General features: G+C 53.4%; 1 protein-coding gene across 1 annotated transcript; it reads right to left on the bottom strand.

Moving 5' to 3' along the window:
- Positions 1-192: 192 nt before the first annotated feature.
- Positions 193-14,229, bottom strand: SPRYD3 (SPRY domain containing 3). The gene is made up of 11 exons (XM_043883200.1): positions 14,085-14,229; positions 12,474-12,620; positions 11,406-11,481; positions 10,826-10,950; positions 10,194-10,329; positions 9,138-9,323; positions 3,229-3,378; positions 2,736-2,793; positions 2,018-2,137; positions 1,771-1,943; positions 193-1,526 (listed from the first exon to the last, which is right to left on the bottom strand). The coding sequence occupies exons 1-11, from the start codon at positions 14,105-14,107 to the stop codon at positions 1,392-1,394; spliced, it is 1,329 nt and encodes a 442-aa protein (XP_043739135.1). The 5' UTR covers positions 14,108-14,229; the 3' UTR covers positions 193-1,391.
- Positions 14,230-18,351: the final 4,122 nt, after the last annotated feature.

The following is an 18,351-nucleotide window of genomic DNA, read 5'->3' as shown; positions in this document are numbered from 1 at the left end:
GGGTCTCCCAGGACCACACCTGTGCTTCTTGGGGGCATCCCAGGCCCAAGCCATGTCTGTGGGACACACACGATCCCTCTCCCTGGCCCCACAGCAGTCCACACATGCCTCGTGAGCAAGTGCCCTTCACCGCCCCTTCCTCCAGCCCTGTCCCCGCCCTGTGTACCGGAAAGGATTCCCCTGTCCCGACTGTACTGATAAATATGGAAACTCCATCTTTATTGGCTGTATAAACATCTCTGGTCTGTACATTTCATACATCATAGTGCAGGGCCTGAAGGGAGGACCAAAGTGGAGGCCCCCGCAGTACAACAGCTCACTGCTTCCCCTAAAGCCCTGCTCACTCTCCCCAAACCGAGGCCAAGGCTCCTGCTCCCTCTCCCTCCCGGAAGTCACTGTGTGGGGAGGGGTCGGTGTCAAGAGGCTAGGAGACAGGAGGGCCTGGTGGGGGAGGACACGTGTGAGTGCTAGATCAAACACTGAAGCAAAACAGGCAACTGGCACAGGCAGCAAGCGGGTGCGGGTGGGGCAGGGCAGCACGGGCTCCCACTGGGCTCTGGGGTCCTGCCCTCACCGTGTGGGAGAGAGAGGCTCTGGGGTCTCAACCTGCATCCTCAGGAACTAGAGACAAAGGTGCCACAGGTGAGCTGAGGAGGGCCAGAGGGAGACAGGAGCAAAGGCTCCATTCCCGGACCTGACAGCCCGTCTCACTCTACATGCCGTGGGCACCATCTACGTGTGTACAGCTTGGGGAGCCAGAGACGGGGTTCTCAGGGACCGTGGTGCCCCAGCAGGTCGTGAGGGAGGGAGCTGGCTCTGTGGGGAGAGAAGAGAGGCCCTCGAGTAGTCTTCTAGGGAGAGCATTCAGTGAAGGAGAGCGAGGGCCCTAAGAGAGCCCCCCAGCCCAGCCAGGGGGTGACAGCAGCAACTGGTTCACACGACCACGAGGACGAGGACAGGGAACAGACGAGGAGGCGCCCCAGGAACAATGGTAAGCGGGGAAGGGGCTGTCCGGCTCCACCCTCTCAAGCCTCAGGCCCAACAGCAGCTGAGACAGAAGCACTCACTCCTCTCCCTTCACACGGGCCAATGAGGAAGGGGGACGCGGGAGCCCACGGCCAAAACCGAGGGGACCTGGCCAGAGAGCAACACCACCCTTCGGGCCTGTTCCTGTCCAACCAGGGTCTCTCACCCAGGGACTGATGACTGGGGCAGGCCCGGGCCAGAAACTGGGCATGGAGGAGCTTGGCAGGGGCCTGATCTGGTAGGGGCAGAGTGCAGACATGCTCCCTGGGGCCTGCTGGGTAGGCAGATCCTCGGGAGTCAGGAACTGGGTACCTGGTTCTGCAAAGGGAGGGGACAGAGGGGAGGGGCAGGTCCAGGGAGAAGGCCTAGCCACTCAGCGGGTGCAGATCCACTTTGACTTTTTCCCCACAGCTCAGCATCCCGATGGTGGGGAAGAAGCCCCCAGAAGGTACAACAGCATCCTTCTTCCCAATGATCTTGCCATTCCGAGTGAAGAAAACCTAGGGGTGGAGGAGGACAGTGGGATGGGCAGCAGGCTCTGCATGATGCTGGGGCTACACAGGCCTGAACCCCGTCCCTCCCAACTCCCACCACCGCAGGAGAGACAGAGGGCGATGCAGGAGGTGACCACGAGAGGGCGTCCAGAGGCCGGAAACCAGCCTCCCCACTCAGCAACCCTGCGCCCCCTCCCCAGGTTCCGCCCTCTCTTCCGCAGGGATCCCAGCCCCAGACCCCCGCACTCACCACCACCTTCTTGCCCTCGTGCTCTTGCTCTATCTCCTCCCTGTCGTCCTCCTCTTCCTCCTCTTCCTCTTCCTCCTCCCCTTCCTGGTGCAGATACATGACATTCCGGACGTTGCGCACAGCTCGGGCGGTCGGGGACAGGATCACTGTGTCACAGCTGTCGTCGCTGTCACCTAAGCGGCCAGCAAGCCTGAGCTCCCGCGGTTTGCCCGCAGGACCCACCCAGCGCCCGGTCACCCCCACTCACCCTCACTGTCCAGAATGTAGTCCCGGGGGAACATGATTCCACAGCCCATTATGTCCCCTTTGTAACAGCGTGGCCCGAAGGGGTCCCCCACGCCGCTGCCATGAAAGATCTTCCCGTCGTCTGTTGGGAGGAGGGGAGACTACACGCACCTGCAGGAGGGGCTGACACCCTACACCCCCAGAGCGAGCCCCCGCTAGAAGCCCAAGTGTCCCTCCTTCCCTCTCTGGCCCCAAGGAAGGGAGGAGAGACGATGAGGGCACCAGAAGAGAGACATAGGTCTGTCCCCTCAAACGGCTGGGGGGGAACTCCCTTGGGAGCTGGTCAGAGAGCGGAGAGGGGCCTCGGAGGGGAGGGAGAGGGGGGACCAGGAACTCAAGGCTCGTCCTTTCTAAAGAAAGCCCGCAAGGAAATCGAACCAGTCAAAGGAAGAAAATGCAGAATCTGCAGGAAGGGAGCAGAGGGAGCCAACTCAGAGGCCTGGAATGTCCAGCCTGGGCCCAGTTTCCCCGCCCCTGTTCTGCTCCCCTGGCTTGTAGGGCTGGGAGGAAAAACAGGAGAAAGCGCTAGCAGCTTGGGAAGGGGACAGCAGGGGGCAGCAGGGGAGAGTCTCTCAGGTCAGATGCTGGAGGAGAGGCCCCTCGTGCGGAGTCAGGAAAATGGGTGCCCCTGTACCCCCATCCCCACAGCCCCGGTTCCCCCAGCGCAGCCCCTCACGCACCTGCATGATAAGCCACAGACCCTCTGCTCCAGCCAGGGTGCCTGTTCTTGGGATAATCCTATGCCAGCGTGAAAAAAGGAAAGCTGTGGTACCACGCAGAAAAGAAGATGGGAGAGCGGCATCTGAACCCTCACCTTCTGGAACAAGCTACAACCCAGACGGCTGCTCCCACCCCGGCAGCCTCACACCTTCAAGCACTGGAGGTTGCGGGGGGTGGGGGCGAGTGAGAAGGTGCTGGGGTGCCAGAGTTGTGGGGTGCCCTCACCCCCCATCTAGGCCCTGGTGTGTGTGTGGTAGGCTCACAACCCTCTCTCAGCCCCGAGGTGACTGGGGGTCTGTACCCTTACATAGCAGACACACATGACCTTTCTGTCTCAGGTTAAGACGCCTCTCTGCAGCCTGGTCCCTTCACCTCTCTAGGAGCTCCCAGCTCTAGACCAGAAGCCCCAGAGCTGAGCATCCCCCCAGGCAGAAAGCCAGCATTAGTGCCCACCTTCCGGGCCAGCCCCAAGGCGATGTAGCATTTCTCTCCAGGGTCCACGATCTCCACCTCAAAGTAGTGGCTACGCGTGCTGAGTGGGCGCCGGGCCTGGGCCAGCCCCACGTCCACGATGCTCTTGCCCTTGCCCAAGTACTCCAGCAGCTGTGGGGAGAAAGCCAGAGGTGGGGGCCAGGCTGACACCCCCCTGGAAACCTGGTTCCAAGGCTGTCTGGGGACCAGTTTCCTGTCTCTCACAGAAAGCCCGGCTGAAAGGGAAGTGGTGCTGGAGGCAGGAGGAGGGACTCAGTGTTCCCAGCAGGCAGGGGAGAACAAGGATGGGACGGGTGACTGGAGGTGGCAGCAGGAGCAAGAGGGCTGAGCCCCCTACTGAAGACTGCACCCACCTGCCTACTGAGCCAAGGACGCTCTCCTCGCTGTGGGGAGACAGGACAGCAGCCCCAAGATCCCAACGGCTGGGCGCCAGGACCACACAGGGCTCTCTCGGCCATCACTTCCCTCCGTCACCCTGCCTGCCAGGAAAGGGCCACCCAGGGGCCTGAACACATAGAAGAGGAGAAGCGAAGGCCAGGCTAAGAGGAAGCCTGACGGTTTTCTCAGGGTGCCTCGGGAGGCCAAGGAGAATGCGGAGGTTAGGGGCCAAGTCCAGACGTCTGGGGGAGGGGAGACAGCTCAGAAGCCAGTTCTGCCTGGGATGGGACTGATACGCTTCTCAAGGTCTTTGTTGTACTTGGCTTTGAACAGAGATGTTTGTAGCCAGGTTGGGGAGGTGCCGGGGAGCCAGGGACCGACCAGGTCTGCTCCTGCATTCAATGTGGGGGGTTGCAGGGAGACAGGCAGAGCAGGGCTAGAAAGGCAGGCATTCCTGCTCCCAGCCCCTCGCGGCTCTTTTAAGCTGGAGCAGGGGTGTGGAGGGGAGCTGACTGATGGGCTCCTGGGGCTCCTTAGCCCCACGGTGATCCTGCCTGGGCAAGACGGGGCGGCAACCCCCAATCTGGGAGGATTTATTTATCAGTTGTCATGGTAATAGTGGGGCTGTGACTCAACCCTGTCCCCTCTGTCCCCCACCCTCAGCATCACCTGGGATTCCTTAATCCCTTTTTAATTAGCCAAACTGACCCTCAAGACTTTCTTCTACCCTCCCACCCTTCTGGCCCTGAAGAAAACTCACTCCCTGGGGACCTCCTCCACTTCTCCCAGGCAAGCCTTGGGACACTGGCCTCTCACCCCGCAAAGAACTCCTGCCTGAACAGGAAAGGCATCAAGCTCGCTGGCACAAGCGCCCAAGCCTCCGTGTGTCTTCAGCAGAGGGAGGGGCCACAACCTCACCACCCCTTCAGGGAGGCACTGGCCCCTCCTCACCCTGGATCCCCGAAACCATGGCACCGCAAGTCCATCCTCCCCTCCGCCCCAGACAACCGCAGGCAGGCAGGGGACAGGGGCACCAGGAGAAAAGCTGGAGGTGTGCGGCAGATCACTGGACCTTTCTCCCCTCCTTCCTCCAGCCAGGACTGTACACACTTCAGGGCACCCTGGTTCCGCGATGTCACACTCCTAGCCCAAGTCTCCATTATGTCACACTGCATTCTTCCATGAGAAAGAGCTCCCCTGCAGGTGGTCTGATTTACCGAGTATTGTGAAGGCCCACCCTGTCTAAATTCTACTTCTGGTCCTCTGGGTGGGCTCGGCTCAGCCTGAATTCCTCCACTGTCTCTCTCCCCACAAGGCCGGGGGTGGGTGTGTGGGGTTATGGGTCTGAAGCCCATTAACTAGCATGGACTCCACCCAGTCTGAGCAGCCCCCAGCCCACCCTCTCCTCTGCATTGCCGAACTGGGTGGGGGACTCCACAGCTGCCCTTGACCCACAGCATCCAACTGGCCTCAGTGTAGGAAACACAGTGTTCTCCATTCTCAGAGCCAAAAGACAGCGGATCCAGATCCTGATCCTTGGGAAAAACCCGCCCAACCATTCCCTCTGCCTGGGCCCTGAGGAGGGCAGGCTGCCTTTTTGTCTACGGATAGGGTGGGGAGGCTTCCTTAAGCTACAAGGCCAGGAGGATGAAACACACTAATGCAACACACTAATTCGGGGCTCTAAAACTTACTCCCCACCCTGCAGAACAGCTCAGAAAGCACAGCGGCTCACCGCCCAGAAGCCTGGGTTCCTTGCACAGTCAGAAAGGAACCACCACCTGCATCTCTAAAAACCAGTGACAAAGTGAAGTGAGTGCCAAGGGCTTAGTCTGAGCCCGGCAGGTGATAAATGCACACGTCGGCCTTTCCTGAACTGGAAAGGAAATGGGGTTTATACTAGAATACCCCAATGTTCCAATGCTCCCTAAACATTAACAATCATCCCAAAGCTACAACAGACTGAAACTGCCAATCACAAAGAAGGAAAGGATCTTTCATCTCAGCCCTTACCCTCCTCCCCCAGCACCAGAACGGCCCCTGAGGCTCTCAGGACTGGTCACTGTTTCCCTAGGATACTCCCCAGATGACTCCGCCCAGATGACCAACTGTCTTCCTCCCAAGGCTTTCTCCTCAAACAATGCCCCTATCAACATCTTTGGTGGGGGTAGGGGAACTCGTTCCTTAAGGCTCCCAAGACCCCCTATACCTCCCTCTACACACAACAGAAGGCTTGAGAGGCCAAACAGTTCACCCCAAGAGCAGAGGCTGCAGACCAGGGTGCAGAGAGCCTCCTGCACCCCACCCCTCCCTCATAGGCAGCACCTACTCTTCGCCTCCTCTCCTGCTTCAACCCGCCCTTGCCAGACCCTAATCCCTCTTGACAGGATCAAGGGAGGGCTCAGTGCCCCAGGGCCTAGAAGCAGCTGAAACACACACCAGGAACATGCCTCCCACCGGCCAGCTCAGGCCCCAACACGGTCTCCTCCTGGGTTGGGTCTGGGGAGGACCCCTGAGAGGGTGGGGCCTCATTCACCCCACTTGTGTATGAAAGCTGCTGCCCTGTCACTAAGGAATTGTCAGAGGAGCTGTGAACAGAAACGAGGAACAAAGACAGAATGAGCCCAACCCCCAGCCCTGCCGACTGCCCCTCGCCCTCAGCACGTCACCTAAGCACACTGCGCAAGGCCTGGGGATGGGGATGAGGGGAAGCCTCCCCCATCTCAGCGCCAACATTGCAACAGCAACTCTTCAGCATCCCAGAGCTCTGGGAAGGGGGCGCTCTCTAGGAGGGGACAGTAAGACAACAGGAAGCAGGGAAAGACTGCCCTCTGCAAAGAGCCAGGTCTGTCCACACATAGATCCTCAGATCAAACAAACACAACTAAATATTAACAACTGTTAATCTAGGTAGTGGAGACCCAGTGGGTGTTTACTGTGCTACTTTTTCAGCTTTTCTGTATGTTACAAACTTCTCAGAATGAATTGTTAGGGTTTAAAAAAAAAAAGTCTGGAGTTGAAGTCTCTTTTCTGTCTGGGAAGAACCAGTGAGAAAGGATAACTGGGACTATAAAACTGAAAGAAAGACAGAAGTAAAAGCCTTCCAAGGTGGCCAAGAAGACTCACCTAGGAAGCCCCTGGCTAATGACACTAGACAGGAAAGTCTCTGCGAAAGCGGGCTTAAGCCCAGGAACTCTGGACTCATTCTGTGAGATGGGGGCAGGAGAGACTGGTTACAGTAGAGTGGGCCTGGGTAGAGGGCAGCATATATCAGAGAGTGGGAAAGATGGGGGGAGGGGTCACAGAAGGAATATCTAGGCTTAGTTCTGTTACTAATTCACTGTGACATTTGATCAAGTCTCTCTAATTTTCTCTGGGACTGTTTTCTCAGCAGTACAAGAGGATACGTGGGAATGTGCAGGCAGTCACACGGCTGGGGGGCGGGGGACGTGGTTTGAGGAGCTACCAGCATCTTGGGTCTTGAAGCCAGGGATGCTAAACGCCCTGCCCATCAAGAAACTGTCTCACTTAAGAGGCCCACAGTCTCCACACTGAGAAACCTCGGCGGGATGGCATCAAAGCCTGCCCCAGACCGCCCCAGACTTTTATGGTTCCACAGGGTGCTCTCCTGGGAACAACATCAGGGCAGGAGAAACAGGCTGCAACCATAGCAGAGGTCGAGGTCCCTGGGAAGGGCTCCGCACAGAGGGGGACGTAAAAACAGGAAGGGCAGAGGGGAGAAGCAGCTGCACTAGACATCTTTAGAAACAGGAGCCACAGGCGCAGCCCAGTGACCTCTCTCAGGCTCCTGCAGCCTGACACTCGGATCACCAGATCGGAAATACAGTGGATGGTCAGAAGGGACATGAAGGAGGCGGCCAGGAGGCGAGAGTGGGGATGGCAGGTCAAAGGGCTGGAAGAAACTGGGTAAGTCACCCTCACTTGAAAGATGGGGTGCTTGGCAAGACTAGAAGAGAGGCATCCCTCAAGAGGCTCATGTCCAAGGCAGTCCCAGAGGAGCAAGTATGCAGGGAACAGCATGCCTACCCTGCCAGCTCTCCCTAGCTGGGGTTGGGGCTTAAGAGAAGAGTTAAACTCAATAGCTTACATCTAAGAAAGAAAAAAAAAAAAATTCTTAAATGCGTGGCCTGAGGGCACTGGGGGAGGGGCAGAGAGGAAGGCAGGCTATTTATAAACATCTACAGGATTCGGCATCAATTAGAAAAGACTGCCTGGGAGGAGCAAGGAGCGGAGTGGGGCCAGGTCCAGGCAGGGAAAGGTGCCAGGAAAACTTGAGGAGAGGTCAAGGGTGAGAGCTGGAACATCGCCCTGGCTCAGCCCCAACTTCAGCTCTGTAGATGTTGTCAGAATGATGGTGGAAGGGGAAAAGAAAGAAGAGAGGAAGATCAGGGAGTGGACATCTGAGGCCTCCGGGCTGGTGGCCATTGCAGTCCCTGGACCCCAGAGCCAGAAGGGGGTGCAGAGTGTGAGAAGCCGCAGGAGTGCACGCTTCCTACCATTTTCCCTGGATTGGACGAACCTTGCACTCCAGAAATGGAGAGCCTTGCTCTTAACCCACTCCCACCCCCCACTGCTTCTGTTTTGCTATGAAAGGCTGAGTTAAAAACAGCCTGGCTTGGGGTGAGAAGGCCAGAGGGTGGAGGAAAAGGTTGAGCCAGGGGCGGGAGGGCAGCAGAGGGACAATTCCAAGTGGGAGGCCTGAGCAGCCCACTAGAGGTCAGGGCCAGACCCCTGACTCAGCAGCCATCCACTTCCAAGCTAGCATGAGGCACAGAGGGTAAGTATGAAGAATTTCCTTCCCTCGAGGTCTATACACTTCCCAACCAAGTTTAAAATCTAGTCAGGGGACTAACACAGGTATGATGGGATGTATGAAAAGGCCAGCTCTGGAGGGTCAAGGACTCTCACTGAATCATCATTCGCCTCCATTCTCATCCTCTATTAAATGTAGGAAGGCCGAAGAGACTGACATGGATGCTTAAAAAAGATCTCGAAGAACCTCTCCCAACGCGAGTAGGATTTATAACGACACCTGTCCCACATTGCGGTGGATGGAAAGCTGGGCCAGCTGGGCTGGGTTCAAGCCAAAAGGGAGGTCCAGGCATCCGGCCTCTCCAAAGTCAGCCCGGCCTCTCAAAGGCAGACAGACGTACAGGGCAGCAGTGTGCACTGCCCTGGGGGCTGAAGGAACCAAAGAAGGCAAAGAAGAGCTACTGCTTTTCCCAGGGTTGAGCGATGAGCCTGAGCTCTCAAACAAAAGGGAAGGCGGGAAAGGAAGGCCAATGCTAAGAGAATACAGACCTGAACTCAAGGATCGTGTCGGGGTGCCAGGCACTCCTGCCCAAATTCTCACTTTCCAAAACCCTACAGAAGACACTGTCTTCACTGCCTATCCTAAGCAATCCTAAGAGCCTAAGAGCTGGGGCCCCTAGAGCTCCCCCGGCGCCCTCTGCACACCACCCCTTACTTACGGTTCCACAGACTCGGACATCGTGTAGCCGGCCCCACTCATCCTCGTAGCTGTCCACCATCATGACGCTGTCATCCTCACGGCCCAGCTCAGCATTGAGATGCAGCCGCACCTCCTCACCCAGCGAGTGCATGCCCACTGCCGGAAACAGCCCGTCCGGGGACATGGGCATGATGGTGGAGCCCACCTGTGTTGTCGGGAGGGAAGAAAGGAGGGAGCTACCGCCTGGCTCACTTTTCCTACGGCTCATCTAATTCTCACAAGGGGACTTTTGAGAATGATGCAACCAGGCATCATCACATACGCTGACAGGAGAGCAAAACAAAGGTACAGAGAAGTTTTTAAAAAGCTGCTGAGCACTCCTGGCTGAGCAAGGAATCCACAGAGCTAGAAGGCAAACGCCAAGTTTCTCAACGTGCCGCCAAATACCTTTGGTACATGTTGAGTGTAGACTGGAGCAGGAAGAGAGCTCAGGATAGATGCTAAAGGAGAAAAACCCCTCAGTGGAGAACTGAGAAAGTGATTTCCCTGGGCAGGAGGTGGGGCTAGGGAGGAGAAGGAAGACAGCCGGGGTCTCTCCTATGTGTTCTTATCCCAGCCCTCCACCATCACTAGCCTTTGAAGAGGGAAGGAAAGGAGAAGTGAAACAAGGAACACAAAACACAGAAAAGACATACCCTCAAAAGCACTCAAGTCAAAAGTCCCAAGACAACCTCCAGCTTACAGAGCCAGGCCATAAACTCTCCCTCTTTTTGCCTGCTCAAAACCTTCCTCCACATCACTCCATTCTGTCCCCCACAAATCCTGCCCCTCCTCCACTGCATAAACTTGTCCCTCTGTGTCTACCACCTGGGGACAGTCCCAGCTTCCCCTGGGTGAGGGGAGGGTCTTCTACATGCAGGAGAGCCCAGGAGAATTTAAAACTGAACTGAAGAAGATGGGAAATGAGCCTAGGGAGCCCTGGGCCAGTCCCAGCCAGCAGACTCTTTCACAGCACTCACACAAGTCCCTGGACAGCTTCAAGCCATTTAAATCCCACTTAGGATGTCCCACTTACCCGCTTCCCATTTTTAGTGAAGAAGATCTGGGCAGTCTGCACATCAAAGGACACTGGCTCAATGCCACAACCAATCCGGTCCCCAGAGTTGCACTTTGACCCAAACTGGCGACCCTTGGCTCGGCCATTGTAAAGCCTGTGGACAGGGCGGAACGACACTCAATCTGAGCCTGGCCTCCCAACTTCTCCCTAGTGCTCCTGCTCCCCATCACTCTGCAACACCATCTACCTGCGTCCTTGGATGAGCTCCACCCTCCCCTTTGAGTCTGCAAACCTCCAAGGAGAGTCAACAGGCCACCTTCCTGACCTGGTCAGAAAAATCTATGAAAACACTTCAAAACCAGTGAAAGTGAAAGTGAAGTCGCTCAGTTGTGTCCGACTCTTTGCAACCCCGTGGACTGTAGCCTACCAGGCTCCTCCGTCCATGGGATTCCCCGGGCAAGAATACTGGAGTGGGTTACCATTTCCTTCTCCAGGGGATCTTCCCGACCCAAGGATCGAACCCGGGTCTCCTGCATTGGAGGCAGACGCTTTAACCTCAGGAACGGCCAAAGCCACCCTGAGGTAGTCCATTATATCTCAGACTCCCAAATCCGCAGAAAAGGGGTTGGGTGCCACAAGAGGCAACTCACTTGCCATCATCAGCATGGTAGGCCACAGAGTCAGGCAACCAGCCAGGCTGGTGATCCAAGCTGTAGTACTGAGGGACCAGTCCCACAGCAATGGTGCCCCGGACCCCACTGTCCACAATCGACACCTGGAGGGAGGAGAGCAGGACACAGTTAGCACAGCGGGGAACAGACACCAAAAGGGGTTGAGGCTCAAAGAGCCAGGAGACAGGGGAGTCAAAGAGAAAGGGCACCCAGAGGGAGAACTGGGGAAAGTGGGGGCCCATTTTACCACAATTACTTAGAAAATAATTTCCAAGCCATGGAAAAAGATAGGAGATGGAGATGCTGGGCTTGGGTGAGGGGGTGAGAAAAGACATGGGTCAAATTCTACCAAGGTGAAGGGCAGGAAAGCCGAAGGGACAGGGTGACAGGACTCTACGGTGCCTCTCAGATTAGGCATCATGATACCCTGGGCCCTATTCCCAGCCAACAGGATAATCCTGATGTAAAGTTTAAAGAACTAGGTCAAGAATCCAGTAAAAGAGCTCCCTGGATTTAAACCATTTCACCCCCTACTCTGCCCACCCATAGCCTTGATCACCTCAAAATAATTGCTGTCCTTTGTCAGGGGTCGAGAAGCCACATAGCAGCCAACTTCACCAGAGTTTCCATGGTAACTGAAGGAAAAATGGAGAGGGAGATCCATTAGCATCCTAGCCCAGGAATTTGGGGGAGCGCCTTAGTGTCCCCAGCCCCCACCCTGTGAAGGCCAGCAGAGAGGAGAATCCACCTGGTCACATGGGATATCTGCACAAACACCATAACAAGATACTTGAGGTCACCCGCTGCCTCCAGCAAGGGTCCAACCCATACCAGACCACTGTAAGCCTGGCTTACTCACTGCCAGTGGGGAAGAGGAGGCAGAGCCTCCCGCAGTTGCCTATTAGGCGGTCTCACACCCTGTCTAACCTCAATCCTTCATGCTGCAGCTTCAGCCCTTTTCCTCTGGCTCTGTCCTCAGTGGACTTTGAGAATGGCTAGTCTCCATCCTCTGGACCAAAGTCGTTCATTGATTGAAAGAGTTATTCACTCTCTACTCCTCAACTTTCTTGTTTCCAGGCTAGACAGCACTACTTCTGTCCCTCTTCCAGTGACAACTCTGTGAGAGAATTAGGTTCCAACGGACTCAGAGGAGAGTTTCAAGCCAGAAAACAGAGAGAAAACAAACACACAAACCAAAGGGTTGGAAGGCAGTGAGCAGGATGCACTGCAGGGCCATCCTTCCCGAAACAGGAAGTCCACTGCCTTTGAAATGGTCATTCTTTCACCAAACACAACTCAAGAGATGCAGGCAGGAGACCCAGGCACCGCACAGACTCACTGGAGTCCTCTCGACAAGACAGTTGGGCAACTCCTGAGACCCCAGCAGCCTCCATCTCTGACATGACTGCTTCCCACACAGACCAGGACAGAGGGACCCAGAGACACAGGCAGAGAGAGCTGCAAGGTGAAGAAGCACACACTGCTCCATTCAGAAAGGCCTCCAGAGTCCACTGCATCCCCACACAGTGTAGACAGCTGTCTGCTTCTGCAAAAGCCCCTTTTCGTCTCTAAGACCTGGCACAGAAAGGAAAATAAGGAAAATGTGAAAGCCCTCCCTGAAACTCACCTCAAAGTGTCTCCATCTACAAGAATATGCTTGAACCTCTCCTGATATCGGAAAGCCCGGACCTCTCGAATCTCCCGGATCCGCCGGCGCCAATTCAGAAACCGGTAGTGCAGGTTGAGGTCATCCATCTTGTTCATGAGAACAAACCTGCCAGGGGGAGAAGGGACTTGAGGAGGAGGAAGCAGGGCCCTGAGCACCTTGGCCGGTTCTACCCAGAATGCAGAAAGGACTCTAGACTTGAAGTCAGTTGCCTAGATTGACCTCAACAATCCCCACCCTCATCCTTTTATTCAGCAAACATTTACCGAGCTCCCACTATGTGCTCCTGCTGTCCAAGGTGCTACGGATACAGCTGTGAATAAGATGGATGGGCTGCCTATTCTCATAGAGCTTCCATTCTACCGAGGGAGACATGATAGACAATAGACAGACATGACAATGTTAGACAGTGCAGGAACAAGCAGAGTGACATGACGAAAGAATAACGAGTTGAACTCTATGAGATGAAAAGGTGACTGGCATGTGACAAGCCCAAGAAAGAGCATCCCAGGCAGAGGGGACAGCCAGAACACAGGTCCTGAGGGGCAAGGCAGCTGGCATGATAGGAAATAGAAAAAGGATAGGTGACTGGTGTACAGGGAATGTAAGGCAGAAAAAAAATGTATCAGAAAAGGATGGAAGGAAGGTAGGGGCCAGATCAATGCTCTACAGACCACGTTAAGGAGTTTGAATTTTATTCCAAGTATGATGGGAAAGCTCTGGAGGGTTTTAAGCAAGGAAATGATATGTTTCTAAGGCTTATCTGATTGTAAAAATCATTCAGGCGGTTGTCTGGAGACTAAACTCAACACAAGATGAGCAAAACAGAGTGGCAAATAATTAATGAGGAGACTGTTGCTGCTGTTCTAATGAGGGATGGCATCCACAAAGATGGTAGTAGGGAAGAAGGAGAGGAGTAGGATGACCCAGGTATTTAAACCACCAACAGTGCTAATGCATAGGTGAATGAATTTTCCCCAAAGTGACAAAAAGAGGAGTTACTTTCTCTTCCCATATCCCAAACCCTGGGACAAGGGTTCCATCAAGGCCTGACAGTGTCCTGCATACAGTAGGGGCTTAGGAAGCTGACTAGGCTAAATTCACTCCCCATGCGCATATTTACAAGCTTCTGCAGTAGCTGCAAGCCACTGCGTGGCTCAGGAGGGTAGGCACCTGCGGGGTAGCCCTAGGACTGGCCTCCTCGGCACTCGTCCAGGGCTCGATCCCAGGTTGATGCTGGCGCCCCAGACCTAGGGGCATCTGCTTGCCTAGAATCCCATAGCCTTTGGCATCAGCGAGAGGAGGCCGCACCGGGCCCCGCCTCCACCCGGATCACTCAGAGGAGACCCGGGGGAAAGGAGCACTGGCCCGTCAGTGTGACTACGCCCAGACTCCCCAGGCCCTGCACTGGGCCGAGAAGGGTCCCCAGAGAGGAAGCCCAGCGACCAGAGCGCAAGGCCCCGCCCCTGACTCCGAAGCCTCCGCCCAGGACCCCCGCCTCCCGCCTCCCGCCTCAGGCTCGGTGGAGACCGACCCGAGGCCTCCGGGACCCCGCCCCCGATCCCCGCCTACCGGGGCCGCCGCGTCCTCCTCATCCATAGGCCTCTCAGCTCCGCACACTAGCTCTTCGGCCTCCGCCACCACACACATCCGGGTCCCCGCCCTTCCTACGCTCCCCCAGCCCCGCCCCTTTGCACCCACTCCGGCCAATCTGCAGCGGCCGAGGACGACAGGCACCTGCAGGAGCCAATCGAAGGACGCAGGCCGGACTGGGCGCGGCCCGGTGAACCGGGTACCTAGCGCCGGGTAGGGGCTGGTAAACCCGGGTGTCGAGAGGGTGGTAGGCGGCGACGTGGCGGCCCGGACGCCGCACTGGGCGCCCCGGGCGCTGACTGGCCGCTCAAGGGGCGGCTCCCACCCCGGGCGGGGCGGGTGAGGTCGCTGCGTACCCACAAATACTGTGACTATTCCCTCAACGCCAGTTCCGTGTCAGACGTGATGCTAAGAGCTCTGTAGGAATGTCCTTATGAAATCAGTCTTCTAATTAAATCCTGTTTGCGTGTGCAGAGCCTGAGACTGGTCTCCATAACGCGTGTGCCTGTTACCATATGTTTTCTATTCTCCAGAGTTATACCATTACCGTGTGCTTTATATTATCTCGAGCTCCATTTTATGTCACCTTGCCTTCATTCTGGGCAAGGCATTCCTACCAGGAGAAAACTTCGAATGTAAAAAGCAGAGGGATTGGTGTGACTTAAGGAAAGTTACGCTGGGGCCATAATGAGTAGGGAAGATAGATATGGTACTGACCTTTATCACACACCTACTGGAGGGTGATTATTGCCATTCTAGGGAAGACTTTCCCCATTTCCTCCCATTACCAAATTTCTCTTTTCCAGGTAGGAAGGTTTTTTCCCCTCCTCTGTTTTTTGTGTGTGTGTGTGTGTGTGTTTTTGTTTTTTTTTTTAAGTGTTTATGGAATCTGTTACAATATTGCTTCTATGTTTCGGTGTTTTGGCCATGAGGCACGTGGGATCTTAGCCCCCCTTTCCCGGATGGAACCCACAGGCTCTGCGTTGGAAGGTGAAGTCTTGACCACTGGACCACCAGGGGACATCCCCTCTCCTCTGTATTCTTATACCATTTTCTTTGCACCTCATTTACAGCACTTATTACAGTCTTACTTTTACTATGAAAATAATCTATGTGTGTAGATGTCTCTCTGCTGGAGTGTGGGCTCCTTCTGACTCTTGGGAGCCATCGTATTCTTATCATAAAGAGGTGCTCTACAGATGTTGAATGAAATGGAAGCCATGCTATCCTATAACATAAACAGTAGCCACTTGGCATAATGGAAATAGGTGTCAGAAATAGATGTAGGCCGGAAATTAGGAAATCTGAATTAGAACCCCAGATCTGTGACTAACATTTACTTGTCATGTTTCCTTAGGCTCCTTAATCTGGGACAGTTATTCAGTCTTTCCTGAAAAGTAGATGCCAATTATTTTGTATAATGTACTTCAGTTTCATTTTATCTATCATTTTATTCATTATTAGATTGAGGTTATACATTAACAACTTTATTCAGATCTATGAGTAATTTTAAATTAATTTTTGTGTATGTTATGAGGTATAGATGAAAGTTCTTTTTCTTTTTTTACACATGGAGATCCAATTGTTCCAGCAGAATTTGTTGGAAAGATTGTCCGTTCTCTACTGAATTCCTTTGCACCTTTGTCAAACATGTATTGAACAACTGTTATTAAAAAAGTCTTTTGGGGACTTGCCTGGTGGTCTAGTGGTTGGGACTCCATGCTTCCAGTGCAGGGGGTATGCATTCAATCCCTGGTTGGGGAATTAAGATCCCACATGCTACGGGGTGTGGCCAAAAATAAAAGTGTTTAAAAAAAAGAAATCATTAGCTATATTCTTGTGGGTCTATTTCTAGACTCTCTGTTCCACTGATCTGTTTTTTTACCTTTATGTTTTTATTATTATAATTTTATAATGTCTTGAAATCAAGTAGTATATTTCAATTTTGTTCTTTTTAAAAGTTGGTTTGAGTTACTCCAGGTCCTTTGCATTTCCGTATGAGACTATCAGTTTGCCCATTTCTACCAAAAAACACTCTGGGAATTTAATTGGCATTACACTGAATCTATTGATCAATTTTGGGAGAACTGACATTTTAACAATATGGAGTCCAATCCACAAGGATTGTACTGATACCTTCCACTCTAATCCAGTACCACAGGGCTGATCCTACCCTTCCTCCCTACTTCTCTGTAACTTCTCTCTCAGACAAAGAGAAACTTAATACCCATTACTTATTTGCTCCACCCCAGTCTACATTGAGCAGTTTCAAAATTTTTAATCCATAAGCCCATGAGAAACAAATTTATCAGCTAGAGTACAGTGTTTATGTAGCGTATAGAGCGTGCCATTCCATTTATCAGTAGCCTTACAGTTTCCAGTCGAAACACTGTTTTCCAAAGTTACTTAGATCAGCACCTTTTTTCCCCTTACCACCTTAGTGTGTTTATGTCATGTATGTATAATATAGTTAAATTTACCTGTTACAGTCTGCATTCTATCCTGGAATACCCTACCATCCTGTTTGATTTTTTAGGTGCTAAGCATGTGTTGGATGGACAAATATTAATTCTAAGCTCCCTGTGAACACAGTTCCTCCTTAATTATGTCCATGTCATATAGTTACATCCACATAAATAAATGCTCTATCAATCTATTGATTTTTATTCATGTAATTATAAAAAAAAAAAAAAAAGCAAACTTCAGACCTGCAGTTATTACTCCTTCTTCACTAATGATTCCCAGTTCCTAACCATCTGACTAACTCCAGCCCAGTCTAGAAAACTTCTCTGCTCCCTTTCTAGTTCACCTTTCTCTGGTATAACTGGGACACTGGGAATCTAGGCAGAACAAGTCATGCACACACACCTGCTACATGACCCTATACTCTCATACCTCTTACACAAAGATGTGCTTTTCTGAGACAGCCTCCACCCTTCCCTCTCTTCAACCTATCTTAACCTATCTTTTCTCCTAAATTCTATTTTAAAGACCTATTCTCCAGGAAACCCTCTTTGATTTATCCTGGGGCCAGGTTTCCCTCTCTTATTGAACCCTGACCACACTCAGTCTCCTTGGCCTTTACTCTGAGAACAACAGGAGGGATAGGGAAAGTGAGAGGAGGGACTGAGAAAGCCAAGAGCTGCCCTGGGTCACCTGGGCTAGCTCAGAAGTATAGAAGCACCAGTGGAGCCTCCAGAGAGTTACAATGTACCCCTTCACCTCTGAAGGCCCTCCCCCAGGACTGCCTTTTTTCTCACCCAAACAACAACCTTTACTTGTATCAATTCCGAAGATGAGCTAGGAGCTGGGGGTCCAGAGATGAAGAAGGTATGGGGCTCTTATTCACAAAACACTCATAATCTAATTGGGAAAATAAGACACGAGAAAAGATAAGCAGATATTTAAGACAGCAACACAATAATATGGATGAATTCAGAGAAAGGCAGACCGCTGGCCAAGCAGGTGGGGAAGAGGTGGCAGAATCTGGTCTGTAGTAAGAGGAATGGCAGGGGGGAGTTTCATCCTTATGAGCTGAAGACTTGTAGTCCAGATTACCTCTGAGCATCACACCTTCACCTCCCCTAATCTCAGTTCAGACTCAGAGATGAGAAACTGCCAAGGGTGATCCCACCAACTGGTTGAACCAGAGTGTGCTTCCAGGGCTGACTGTCCACTGGGTCATGATTGCCATATGGCAGCACAGGTCCATGGGCAGGGAAGAAGGGCATAGCTACCACCAAAGTCATTTGAGGAGGAGAAAGCCACAGAAGCAAGACCAATTGGGAGGCTGCATGTGGGACAGATGGCAGAAATCAGAGGCTGGAGACCAGCTGCAGTTATCACAACAGTTCCCATCAGACCCATACCAGACTTAGGCCACATCATGATGTGGTCATTTAGCCATCTCTCTGGGGCTTTCCATCTGTAGACTGTGCTACCACTTGTCTTTCTGCAGACTCAACACTCAAAAGGATCCAGGCAGGCCCCCTCCTTTACCCCTCATTCTCAAAAGGAAGTTAGCACTTGATGGCGCTGTGGGTTTGGAGGGACCGGTTTGGGTGAGAGGAGGAGGAGGACAGAGTGTAACCTGTAAGAGAAGGAGGAAGTCCTGTCAAAGTTTATTTATAAAAAGCCTAAGTAACAGCCCAAGCTGTCTAGCCTTTTCACAACCGTGACAGAAGCTTCCTCTCCACAGAGGCCAGACAGGGTCCCAGGGGTCTGTTTTGACCCACGCTCCATCCTG

The sequence above is a fragment of the Cervus elaphus genome, chromosome 3 (assembly GCF_910594005.1).
Source record: "Cervus elaphus chromosome 3, mCerEla1.1, whole genome shotgun sequence".
Taxonomy (NCBI): domain Eukaryota; kingdom Metazoa; phylum Chordata; class Mammalia; order Artiodactyla; family Cervidae; genus Cervus; species Cervus elaphus.
This window is presented reverse-complemented; position numbering and strand designations above follow the sequence as displayed.